The 13,048-nt window shown below is 55.3% G+C and overlaps 1 protein-coding gene across 1 annotated transcript; it reads left to right on the top strand.

Annotated features, from left to right (window-relative positions):
* Window positions 1–11,027: 11,027 nt before the first annotated feature.
* On the top strand, window positions 11,028–11,769 carry PRLH (prolactin releasing hormone). Its single transcript, XM_068543715.1, has 2 exons — window positions 11,028–11,103; window positions 11,606–11,769. Exons 1-2 carry the CDS (start codon window positions 11,028–11,030, stop codon window positions 11,767–11,769), a joined length of 240 nt encoding a protein of 79 aa, XP_068399816.1.
* The last annotated feature ends 1,279 nt before the right edge of the window (window positions 11,770–13,048 follow it).

The following is a 13,048-nucleotide window of genomic DNA, read 5'->3' as shown; positions in this document are numbered from 1 at the left end:
CTCTCCCCTGTTCTGTCCCGGTGGCATTGCCTGCCTCACCTTGTCCCCCAGCCCCATCTTCGTGGAAATTTCCCTCGAGTTCTTTCCTTCCCTCTCCCAGTGGCGGGAGGGCTGCTCACCACCCCACTCAAGGCCAGAGGACCCAGTCAGTGCAGGGCAGCCTCCAGTAGTGCCAGTTTAGGGAAGGAGGCGGGGAGGCGGTCTGTGCCCGGGCAGTGAGTGGCCATGACCGGACACCCGGGTCCCAGCACCCAGACGCAGTGGAAATGCTTCAGGATCAAGAGCCAGGCCCGTGACCTCACTGAGCAGTAATGCGAGCCCAAGGTCAAGGCAGTCCTGCACCTGTGGCATCCACAGCGGCCCGGGCACCACCCCAGCAAGGGACACGCTGCCACCAGACTGCAGGTTTCCAGCGGGGACATTGGTGGCAGCAGCCACAGCCGGGCACCCCTCCCACCTGGCCTTCGGAAGCAGGGCTGACCTTTTGAGGCTGAGGGAGCCCTAGGGCTCTTGTTTTTTTCCGGGATGTGGGAGGGATCCTGATGACCAGGACTGGTGAGCACATAAAAGACTAATCAGAAAAAGTAGAGACGTGACATATTCAGACCCCAAGCCGCTAAAAGGGTCACGATCTCTAATCCACACAACAGCCCTGCAAGGTGGGTGTCATCAGCTTGTCTTCTGAATGAAAAAATAGAAATTCCACAAAGGTTGTAAGACTTGCCCAAGCTAGTAGCGCAAAGGCAGATTCAGACTCAGGACTTCAAGAACACCAATGGGGATGCTTTTTCTGCCATATGAGGGTGTCCAATAAATTGCAGATTCCCCCCCACCCCCCCGTGCCTTCCCCAGGACATCATCACGTGACTGGCGTGCTCTCCCTCAGTCCTCGGGGACCCTCCTCACAACAGCGTCACCCCCCCAGCCCCGGCAGACTCTTGAGAGGACACTTACCACCCCAGCTCTTCATCCCCAATCCAGGCTCTCTCGGGGTTGGTGGTTGTGTCTTTTTGGCCCCTGTGTAAAAGCTACAGGGTTTGGGGTGAGAGCAGACCAGGGGTGGTGTTTGTTCATGGATGCTATTGAAAAAATAAATGAAAAACTAAGATAACATAAAAAGAATTTAAATGACGTATGTAAACATTCATATGCAAAGGACCAAGGATTGAAAGGTGCAGGGGAAAGGTCAGGTGGAAGGTTCTGGGCGCACCTTGGAGCCCTGCTGGTGCCAGCTTCTCTGGGGACCGAGGGGGTCTCTGGCCAGGGCCCACGTGAATGGGGGTCCCTAGAGCTCCTGCTGTGCAGCACGGATGCAGACCTGAGGATAGGCGGTGGGCCTGGCTCCACCCCTGTCTTCTAAGAGATGGCAGACATGAGGACAGTGACGGTGACACAGTGACGGCACGTGGGCAGTCTGAGGCGGAGCAGGACCGGAGTTCACCAGGCACAGCGAGGGAGGCTGTCGTTCCAAAGGGCTCCCAAGCTGCCCACTTTCTGCTGGCTTTGCCGTGGGTGACGCTGTGGGCTCGGTCCGGACAGAGCCCCAGGGCTCATCCCCGAGATGAGGGAGGGGGCTTCCTTTGGAGTCAGACAGGCACAGGGACAGAGCCAAGCCCGTGTCCCCAGGAGCTGACATGGCGAGGAGTCTCCTGCCCTCTCTGAGTAGGACGCTTCCTGACGTGCTATCCAATCTCTCAGTCAAAGCCAAGGCTCACAGCCCAATCCAAAAATCGGCAGAAGACTTAAATAGACGTTTCTCCAAAGAAGACATACAGGTGGCCAACAGGCACGTGAAAAGATGCTCAACGTCACTAATTATTAGAGAAATGCAAATCAAAACTGCAATGAGGTACCACCTGACACCGGTCAGAATGGCCATCATTTAAAAAGTCTACAAATAGCAAATGCTGGAGAGGGTGTGGAGAAAAGGGAACCCTCCTGCACTGCTGATGGGAACGTAAACTGGTACAGCCACTATGGGGAACAGTCGGGAGGTTTCTTAAAAAACTGAAAACAGAGTTACCATATGATCCAGCAATCCCACTCTTGGGCATATATCCAGACAAGATGAAAACTCTAATTCGAAAAGATACATGCACCCCTATGTTCACAGCAGCACTATTTACAATAGCCAAGATATATATATATATATATATATATATATATATATATATATATATATATATACACACAGTGGAATACTAGTCATAAAAAGAATGAAATAATGTCATTCTCAGCAACATGGGTGGACCTAGAGATTATCATACTAAGTGAAATAAGCCAGACAGAGAAAGACAAATATGGAATCTAGAAAAAATGATACAAATGAACTTATTTACAAAACAGAAACAAACTCACAGACATAGAAAACAAAGTTCTGGTTACCAAAGGGGAAAGGGAGCGAGGGATAAATTAGGAGTATGTGATTAACAGATACACACTACTATATATAAAATAGATAAACAACAAGGACCTACTGCATAGCACAGGGAACTATATTCAATATTTTGTAATAACCTATGATGGAAAAGATACATGTGTGTGCGTGTGTGTGTATATATATATATATATATATATATATATATATCTGAATCACTTTACCCCTAAAACTAACACAATATTGTAAATCAGTTATACTGCAATTAAAAAGAAAAACAAGGTTCAACTCCAAAGTGCTTTGCTGGGTGTCAGGCTCCCCTGTATTTCCAGGAGACACAGAAGCCACACTGGGAGCTGTGTTTCTCGCTCCCAGGGCATCTAATAAGAGGGGATTTTTCATCTAATTCCCAGTAGTCTTTATAAATTCCACTGTTTGAGAGAATTCTCCAGAGTTCCTTTTTCTACCGGATGGCCATTCCAGAGACATCTCTCCTGGAAGCGGAACACAGGTCAGGGACCAGTGGCCCTGGTGCACAGAGAGCCATACCCCTGCTTCCAGCCAGGGAGCGAGAGAAGCCAGTGGCTTCACTGTGGCCCCGGGTGGACATGAGAGACACTGTTTAAACAGTACTGAAAATACTTCTCCAGAGTCTTTTTCTCTGGCAGTCTCCTTAACGTGGAAAAGAGAAAAAGCATCACAAGGAGTTGAATGCAGGAATCTACCAAAGACCTTTCACAGTTAAAGGCGGGCTGTGGGCTTCCCTGGTGACGCAGTGGTTGAGAGTCTGCCTGCCAATGCAGGGGACACGGGTTCGAGCCCTGGTCTGGGAAGATCCCACATGCCGCGGAGCAACTGGGCCCGTGAGCCACAACTACTGAGCCTGCGCGTCTGGAGCCTGTGCTCCGCAACAAGAGAGGCCGCGATAGTGAGACGCCCGCCCACTGCAGTGAAGAGTGGCCCCCGCTCGCCGCAACTAGAGAAAGCCCTCGCACGGAAACGAAGACCCAACACAGTCATAAATAAATAAAATAAACAAAACAAAACAAAAAAAGCGGGCTGTGAGTGGGCAGCACAAATCGTTCCGCTCAGATAACCTAGCATCCAGCACCCAGGTCGCCAAAGGACGCCCGGTCTCCTGCAAGTCGTTAGGGAAGAGTGTGATTTCACAGGTCACCTCCCTGGTCTCATCAACTTCAAGCCAACCATGAGTTAAAGAGCTGCAATTCCACAGTTTTATACCAAACCTCCATTTCAGAAAGCTCCAAGGACTTTTCACTTGTCAGCAGCACCATGAGGCAGAAGCTGCTTTGCTGGGGGCCTAATAACCCATCGGTGAAGGAGCACTAGGGATCTTAGTGCTTGGCCTCCGGCACCCAGGCATTCTGCGTTCAGCTTGCTGGCTGGAGCCAAGTAATCTTCAGCATACTCACAATGCCCGTATCTCCAGAGTTATTTTTATAGAGGATTTTTATTACCTATGAGATGTCTTTATGCTTTATTGGGAAGAAAACAGCAAAGATAGATAAGCTAAAAAAAATAAGGTAAGAAAAGAAAAAGTCAGAATCCTCTCTCAACCAGCAACCTTGTTCATTCCTCCAGACATCCATTCGCATGTTAACTTTTAGCTAAGACTCCTGCAAGTTAATTTACGGGTAAGTAGGTGAAGTCCATTCCAGAAGTTACCTGACAGCTATGGCTTCTCGGGAAAGGGCCAGCCTGAGGAATCTTATGCTGCCAGATTCCCCTGAAAACATCTACAGCAAAGTCTGCCCAGAGGCAGCCTTTTGGATAAATAAACAAGCCAACCCCTCAAGGCCTTCCACACTTGCAGCTCAGTGGCACCTGGGCTCAGAATCCCAAGGAAATAGTCACACTGGAGAAAGCAGTACTTTGCTACATCACCACAAACACAGCAGTCTCTGATGGTTAATTTTATGCGTCATCTTGGCCTGGCTGTGGAGTCCAGATGTTTAGTCAAACACCAGTCTAGATGTTGCTGTGAAGGTGATTTTCAGGCGAGATTAACAGAGGACCCGCCATAATGTGGGTGGGCCTCGTCTAATCAGTTGAAGCCCTTAAGAGGAAAAAGATTGAGGTTCCCAAGGAAGAGGGAATTCTGCAGAGTACGTTGGGACTCGAGTGGCAAAATCAACTCTTCCCTAGTCTCCAGGCTGCCGGCTGCCCGGAGGATTTCAGGCTTGCCAGGCCCAAAGTCACATGAGGCTATTGCATAAAATCCCTCTCTCCCTTTCTCTTTCTCCTTGAAAACACACACACGCGCACACACACACACACACACACACACCCCTTATTGGTTCTGTTTCTCTGCAGAACCCTGATTAATACACAGCTCCTACATACGTAATGTTTCTCACATCATCATCGCATTTGAAGCTTGGAAACCAGTTGACTGGGAGCCATGAGCAAGGCACTGCTGCAGATCCCAAATGCAGGGTCAGGTTCCCGGAGCCACTGCCTCTTGGAGAAGGAAGGGACCCCCCACTGCTGCCCACCCACCTCTCAATATAACTTCGTCTCACTCAGGCCTCAGGGACCTCACTTTCCACATGACTCAGACTTCAAAAACAGCTTTCTCATTTATAGATGAGTGCTTTAACATTTTCTCAAGAATTTGGATTTTCAGCAGCCATCTACATCAGAAACAGCTTTGCCAATAACTGAATACTCCACTCACCAGGGCTCTTCTGCAGCTAGACCTCAGATAGGACAGTGTCTTTCCAGGGGTCCAGAGGAATCCCGTGTTTCAGAAACACACAGGCCAAGGCCACAAAGACTCTAGTTTCTTCTAGGAACAAGGGCCAGAAAGAAACATGTCATCAGTCACTCAGACACATTTATGAAGCACTGCATATTCTCCCATGGCTGCCATAACAAAGGACCACAAGCAAGGTGGCTTAAAACAACAAAAGTTCATTGTCTCACGGGTCAAGAGAGCAAGTCCAAAATCAAGGTGTCGGCAGGCTTCTGGAGGCTGCCAGGGGAAACGGCCCCATGCTTCTCCCCCAGCTTCAGGTGCTTCTGGCAGCCCTTGACGTTGCGCCTGGGCTTGTGGCGGCATCCCTCCCGTCTCTGCCTCAGAATCCACATCGCCTCTTCCCTTGTGTGTCTCTGCTTGTCTGTCCTCTTCTCATCACGACACCAGTGATTGGATTTAGGGCCCGCTTTACACCAGAATGATCTCGTCTTAACAAACTACATCTGCAAAGACCCTATTTCCAAATAATGTCGCATCTGAGGTTCCGGGTGGACGTGAATTTGGGAGGACACTATTCAACCCCCTGCGGAGCACCATTAGGTCCAAAAGCCAAAACAAAAACCATCCATCCTCACGCTACTGACTGCGTGCCCGCTGTGTACCCGGTAGTCTACCATGTGAGTGTGTAAGCTCAAAGATCTCAAAACTGTGACTTCCACCCCAAAGACCGGGGTTCTCCTGACTATGCTGAGGACACGGGGGTCTCCTCCACGCGGCTTTTCCGCTGCAGGCGTGTCATCCGCTCGCAGCAGCCTGGCGCACCTGGAGCATTCTCTCAGGATGGAGGGAAGGGCAGGGGCCAGGGTGGCTCGGGACAGCCATGCCCTCGCGCCCTCTCGGAGCGTCCCTCTTGACCATGAGCCGTTCATCGCACATTTCAGGAGGTGACCCTCCACCCCCGCCCCTGCCTCTCCAGCCCAGATTCTGACTGCAGCCCAGCAGCGGCCACAGCTCACGGTTCCAGACACGAGAGTGAGCAGGGTGATGTGTGTCCCGGGTGCTGGCCAGTCAGGGATGGACCGAGCCTGCTGAGAAGCCCTCCGCTGGGCCAGCGGGGAGCGGGTCACTGGATCCATCCGTGTACGCCTCACAGCCACCCCACGTGGGGTCCCAGGAGCCAGACTGTCATCTCTCCCCAAAGATCTGAGGTCTCCCTGTGTGGAGAACTGTTCACCCACACCTGTTATAAATGATTTCTAGCTAGAGATGCAGACCAGGGAGCAGCAGACGGTGGCTCCTGGTGTTCTGCTGAATAACGTCTTGCAGGTGCCCCCCGGGGCTCGGGGGCTCCTGGCGAGAGCAGCAGAGGATCTCACTGGCATTTGCTCCCCCTGCTGCCGTCCCAGCACCTCCAGTTCTCAAAGTGCCCCCTCAGTAGTTCTGGGTCCTCTTATGGCTGCCACCAGAGACACACGGGGCACATCCTTCCCCTCTGTCAGCAGGGCGGAGCAGAGAGCAGTGGGGGCAGGGGCTGGAGCAATGCCACGCTGTCGACCAAAGTAATCAATCGGCAGTCCATACTAGGAACAGGAAAGGGCTTTATCTGAGCCAAGCTGAGGGCTGCAGCCCGGAAGCCAGCCTCCCAGGTAACTCCGAGGAGCACAGCTGTGTATCTCGTCGGAACAAGAAACGTTCACATTAAACAAGTCAGGGATACATTCTTTCAAAGTTTTAAAAAGAGCAGACCAGCAGGTACACAGCTAGCCAGCACGGCCTTGGCCCTGGGAAGGGAGGCTTAGCATCAAAGCAGCACCGGCATCCGCGTCCCAGGAAGGGAGGCATTTCATCTTTATTTTTAATGTGGACATTCTTTACTTCTGGCCAGTGCGCCCTTTTCTTTCATGATTAAAGCAGACGTACAATGTACGCTTGATGGGCCACAGACAGGATGTTCTAGTTAACATACAGGATGTTCTAGTTCACGTACAATTCAAGTTAACGCACGTATAAGCCAGAACGACTCCCCCAGACCTCAATATGTGAACATATTTCTTTTATCAGCACCAACCCGCACTGAGACAAAGCTGCTTGGCTGAAAGAGAAGGATTCACTACCCCACACACACACACTCATGCACACATACACACTCACACACCACACACGCACACACACACCACACACGCGCACACACATGCACACACTCGCGTGCGCACACTCTCACACGTGTGCACACTCCCACACGCATACACGCTCATACGCACATGCACGCACACTCACACACACGTGTGTGCACACTCGTGCACACACACGCACGTGCACACACGCTCGCGCGTGCACACTTGCACACGCACATACAGACACGTGCACACCCGCGCACACACATACTCACAGACACACTCACACGCGCGCGCGCACACACACACACACACACACACGCAGGCTCCCACGACGGTGCCCAGGAAGCTGCCTCCAGCTGCTGCCGTCTCACAGTGTCCGCTGCCCCTGAGGCCCAGGTGCTGTGTACACATCTGCAGGGAGAGGACCCACCTCGAGACAGGACCACACCTCATGTCAGCGCTTCTCCACCATCACCACTCTTCACAAGAGCCACTCTGACCACCGCGGACCCTGAGCTCCCCTGGGCATTCTGACAGAATCCATCCCAGTGGCCTCAGCCTGCAGCCCGGGGCAGAAGCCACCCGCCACGCTCCTTATACACTCCCCCTCACCAGCGCCCCCCGACTCCAGACTTTCTGGGAACCCACCACCCATATAACCTCCATCACCAGGAACGGGCAGCCATGGCAGGAAGGAGAAGCGCCCGTGACTGACCCTCTGGGGTCCAGGTACTGCCCTGGAACTTTCCTCGAAGTCTGACGGAGGCTCAGGGAGGGCCGCGTGGCCCCTGCGCACGTCCAAGGAGAGCTACCCGGGAGGTGCCCTCCCCAGGACAGGCTCCTTGAGATGATGCTCAACGGCGCTTAAATGACCTTTGCTGTCATCTATGATTATTCAGTACATGAATGAGTTCAGTTCTGAGGGCCAAGTGAAATGCAGAACGGTGTTCAGTTACTTAGAATAGCGTAAGTATTCAGTTTTTCTAACCACTTGAGGACATGCTTGTTAAATGAAAAGAATGAGATTCAAAATGCACGAGTCTGATGAATCCACCCAGAAAGTATGTGAAAAGCCCACGAGAAGGAAACATATCGCATGTGATAAATGGCTGGATTCTGTGATAGGATGGATGGTTTTTTTTTTTCTAGCTTTATGTATGTGCTAAATTCTTTCCAAATGTATATAAATAGCTTTTATAATAAAAATAAACTTTTTATTATTTATTTTACAATGGAAATACATGTATTTGTTTTATAATAATAATAAACTTGTTTATTTTAAACAGTAATGATGACAATTCTGGAAAAGCCTAGAAAAAATAATTTTTCAGTGATCGGAACAGGACGAAAGTGGTTTGCATGTAATGAACGCAGCTGTGAAAAGCCACGTAGGTGCCTGGGAAGGATTACGAGGATATCATTCAGTTGTGATGGCCTCGGGTGACTTGTCCCTTCACCTTTGCATTGGAAACTGGGACTTAAAGGAGGAGGGAGACAGCCGCAGGGTCCCCTCTGTGTCAGCCATCACGCGGCTGCGGGCACCCAGGCTCGGGGCACCTGACTGCAATTGCCCAAAGCATGAAGGAGGAAGGCTAATGTGTTTTAAAACCACTCAGCCCAAATGAAATTATATAACCCAGGAAGGGACACATCACATCGCTGATGAGAGTTAAAAAAAAAAAAAAAAATAGAAGAAAGAAAAGAAAAAAGAAAACAACTCTCTCCTGATGCCTCCCAGTGAGGGAGGCGGGCGGGGAGGGGCGGGTGGGTGTCGGGTCGACTGCTTCCTCCCGGGGCTATAAAAGGGGTGAGGCTGGCTGCCACCTGGGTCACTGTTCCCGGTCACAGCACTTGCCAGCCCCGTGGGCACCTCGGTGAGTAGCTCCCAGGGGGCTGGAGAGGGTGGGGGTCCCTGACACTCCACCCTCCTCTGTCAGCCTTCCCTCCGCATCCGGGCAGGGGTCAGTCCTGGCAGCCAGGACCAGCAGCGGCGGGGACAGACGTGGCAGCCACAGCACCGCTTGTGCATCTGAGGGCCACGCCAGCCCGCCGGGGCCCCGGTGCACAAGGCTGTCGTGGCGGGGACAGAAGGTGAAGCCGTCCAGGCAACTCTGCTGGGAAAGCAGACCAGGAATCCCGCCGGCCCGGCAACAGCCAACCTCCAACTCGCAGGAGGCAGGTCCTTCCCCTGGTATCAGGTGCTGTCAGGGTTCTCTTAAGACGCCCTCCACCCAGCGAGGGTCCCAGCCCGGGGGGAGGAGCAAACACCCCAGTGTCTCTGGGTGCATCTCTTTATTACTCTGCTTTTTTTTTTTTTTGGCTGCGGGGATCTTAGTTCCCCAACCAGGGATTGAACCCGGGCCCCAGCAGTGAAAGCGCCGAGTCCAACCATTGGACCGCCAGGGAGCGCCCTTTATTACTCTGTTTTGATGATGGCACCTTCATTTCCTCCAAGTTGGAGTCCCCCCTGCCACTGAGTGTGAGACACCCCAACACGTCCCTGGAAAGGAAAGGGGTGGGCATCTTAAATCTCTTGGATGGAGAGCACTTTCCAGGGGCTGGAAAGCCGAGGTCGGCAGAGGGGTCCTCCCTGAAACAGGCAGCCTCTCTGGCGTCTTCTGCGGGTTCCTGAAGTGCCAAGCGGGGCTGGGGTGGGAGGAGCCAGCCCTATGAGCTGGGGGCACCTGCGGAAGGAGTTGCCAGGTCTGCGGGAAGGATGCTGTTCAGGGCCTCAGCCCCGGCAGGGTGAGAAGTGAGTTTTCTGGGTGTCTCTGTTGCCCACAGCACCCTCTCCCCCAGCACCGGTACTGGGGGTGTCCTGCTGCATGAGGACAGGTCCCACCGGCTGCAGGTTGATCTTGGAGACTCAGCAGCTGGGACCTGGGGTCGTGGGGGGGGGGCGGTGAGTGCTCTCGGGAAGGATGGAAGATGATGGCACTTCTACAGTGCCCGGCTGGCGGCTGACGTTCTCCAGCCGGCGTGGGGCAGGATGGAACCGGGCCGAGGGAGGGAAAGAGCCCTGCACCAGGGTCCCGGCCCCTGAGCGTGGTCCGGGCTCAGCATCCCCCCGGCTCCCCTCCCTGGGCATGTCTGAGGTTGGGCCGCACCCCGTCCACCTCTGCAGCAACGCTGGCTCCTCCGGGCAGCTCCCCACCAACCCGCTCACCTCTGCCCTCCCTGCCGAGGCCAGGTGTGCACACCCACAGTGGTGTGGAGCCCTCCCGCACTCCTGGTTCCCTGACACAGACAGACAGACAGATGGAGGCAGCTCCAGGAGAGCCCTGCTATCTACATCCACAGATCATGTTCCTCCCGGCCTCCTTCTGATGACAGAGGGTCCTTGCAAACGTGACTGAGCACGGCAGAGGCCACCACACACGTGGTCACCTCATTTAGTGCTCACTGTACGGAGGAGAGGGTGGGGTCCCCAGGGGAGCAAGGGACTGTGCAGAGAGCCAGGTCGCCTGCTACCTCTATGCTCACCGCCATCCCAGCAGAGCAGAGAAACGCAGAGCAGAGCACAGCTGCCTGCACACGCGTGTAACCCCACGCACACCCCCTCACGCACACAGGGGCGTGAAAACACACGCACACCCTGTCGGGCACAGGTGCACACCCATGCACGCGTGCACTCACAGACACACACGCTCACGCACACGGGCACGTCCACTCTGACACGCACGGCGCTCGCGTTATCTGAGGGTCCCAGCTTTGTGCGCACGCGCCCTCACGCGCTCTCACCTTTACCCCTGCCCCAGGCTGCGCCCTCCCGTGTGGCATCCCAGCTCGAGCGGCCTCTCAAGGAGCCAGAGGGATGAAGGCACCGGGGGCCTGGCTCCTGTGCCTCCTGCTGCTGGGCCTGGCCCACCAGCGCTCCATGGAGCTCCGCAGTGAGTGCCCGGCCCCCTGGCCTGCCCTCCCACCCCTCCGCCCCAGGGTCACGGTTGGGGCCTGGCCGCCTCCTGAGCTGGGGCACCGTCCTTGCTAAGTGCCCCGGGGCTGGGGGCTCGGCCTCCTGCTCAGCAGACCTCTCCCCACAGTGTCCCTGACACCTGCTCCCAAGGGCCCCTGCCCGACGTTCGGGGGAGGGGTTCACTCCTCACCACCAGGGCGGCCTGGGGCTGAGGCCACTTTGCCCATGAGAACGGGCTTGTGGGGGCAGGAAGGGAAGGGGGAGCTCGTCCTGGTGTGAGTTTGAGTTCCCATTTCCCGAAGCCACCGCGGCCCCAGAAACGGCCTGGCCAGGCCCTCTGGGCGCCCCTCCTGCGAGGGCTGGTCCCAGCATGGCCTGGCGACTGGGCAGCACTGAGCTGAGCGCGTGCACTGGGCCCTGCCTCCGCGGTTGCAAACACCAGGGCACGTGCATTCACACACTGTTCTCTCTCTTTCCAGCCCCCGACATCAATCCTGCCTGGTACACGGGCCGTGGAATCCGGCCTGTGGGCCGCTTTGGCCGGAGGAGAGCAGCCCTGGGGGATGGACCAAAGCCTGGCCTCCAGCGCCCGCCCGCCTGCTTCCCCCTGGCAGGAGGCGCTGAGCCCTCCCAGGGTGGCTGACAGCTCAGCTCCTCCAGGAACAACCCCAGGAGCCTGCCCCCAGCCCCCCGCCCCCTCCTCCACAGGCTACTTCCCCTTCAGTCCCAATAAAAGCAGCTGGCCTTGTTTACAAGTGTCTGTGTGGGGACAAAGTGGGAGGTGCTTTCCCTCGTGGGACGTTAGCCTAGAGGACCCTTAGAGCCCAGAGGCTCTAGGACTTGCCCAAGGGCGCCCAGCATGGAGTAGGGAGGCTGGGATGTCCTTGGTCGCTGCAGCTCCTACCACCCTCCCCCAAGCCGCCCTGAATGGCTGCTCAGGCTGTGCACTGCACGAGGCCACCTCGCAGGAGGCCCCAGAGGAGGGCAGCCCCGCCCCCGGCCTGCCCTGCCCTCTCTCTGCCCCAGGTCTTCTCGCCTCCCTGTTGGTACTCGGGGGGAGAAAAAGCAGCACGGGTGGCTTGTATCCAGTACTCTAGGTTCAAGTATTTCAACCCCACCTTGCGTCCCTTTCAAATCGCACGGGGACGTCCCTGTGTCCTGTCTCAGAGCGAACTCGCTTTGGCATCGGGAAACACACAGCCACTAACCGGGTGACTGAGCGCAGCCACTAACTTCTCGGAGCCCCGGTTCCCACACGCCTGAACCTGGGGCTAGTAACCCCCCCTCACTCCTGAGCTCAGGTTGGTGCAGCAGCAAGTGTGGATGCTCTGTGAGCGTAAACGCCCTTCTCCAAGGCGCACCCCCTAGTCCAGCGCTGGGGTGGGGGGCAGGGCAGGTTTAACCAGTTGCTTCCGAACCCAGAGCTCAGGGCCCGTCAGGCCTCTGCCTGCAGGGTCTCAGGAGCCTGCCCAGACCGCGGGACTCCTTCTGTCCATCCACACTCAGGAGGGCTCGGGACTCACAGCAAGCCTGCAGGACCCCAGACACCAGCCATCCCTGCTCCAAATCAAGGAAGGCGGGTCACACTCACTGGCCAGCTGGAGGAGGCTGAGCTGGCCCAGACCACCCAAACGGAGCTGCACCAGGGCTGCCCCCCCTTCCCAGCCACAGGGAGGCCAGAGGGAGGGCAGAGGCCAGTCGCCTCCCAGGGGAGAGTTCCTGCCGCATCAGCACCTCCCCAGGGTGGATGCGCACGGGGAGATCAGGAGAGCGGCCAGGTCTGCTTCCAGGGCAGGCAGGTGCTGGGCCAGGGCAGGCAGGTGCTGGGCCAGGCCTGGCAGCGTGGAGAGCCCAGGAAAGCAGTTTGGCGGTTCTTCAAAAGTTAAACCTGGAGTTAGCACACGGCCCCTCCCACCCATGGG

The sequence above is a fragment of the Eschrichtius robustus genome, chromosome 5 (genome assembly GCF_028021215.1).
Source record: "Eschrichtius robustus isolate mEscRob2 chromosome 5, mEscRob2.pri, whole genome shotgun sequence".
Classification (NCBI taxonomy): domain Eukaryota; kingdom Metazoa; phylum Chordata; class Mammalia; order Artiodactyla; family Eschrichtiidae; genus Eschrichtius; species Eschrichtius robustus.
The sequence above is the reverse complement of the archived record's forward strand: the minus strand, read 5'-3'. Positions and strand labels throughout refer to the sequence as shown.

Coding starts and splice junctions, on each gene's coding strand:
- PRLH (XM_068543715.1), top strand. CDS start 11,028: ATGAAGGCACCGGGGGCCTGGCTCCTGTGCCTCCTGCTGCTGGGCCTG. Junction 11,104..11,605: donor GCGCTCCATGGAGCTCCGCA/GTGAGTGCCCGG, acceptor CTCTCTTTCCAG/CCCCCGACATCAATCCTGCC.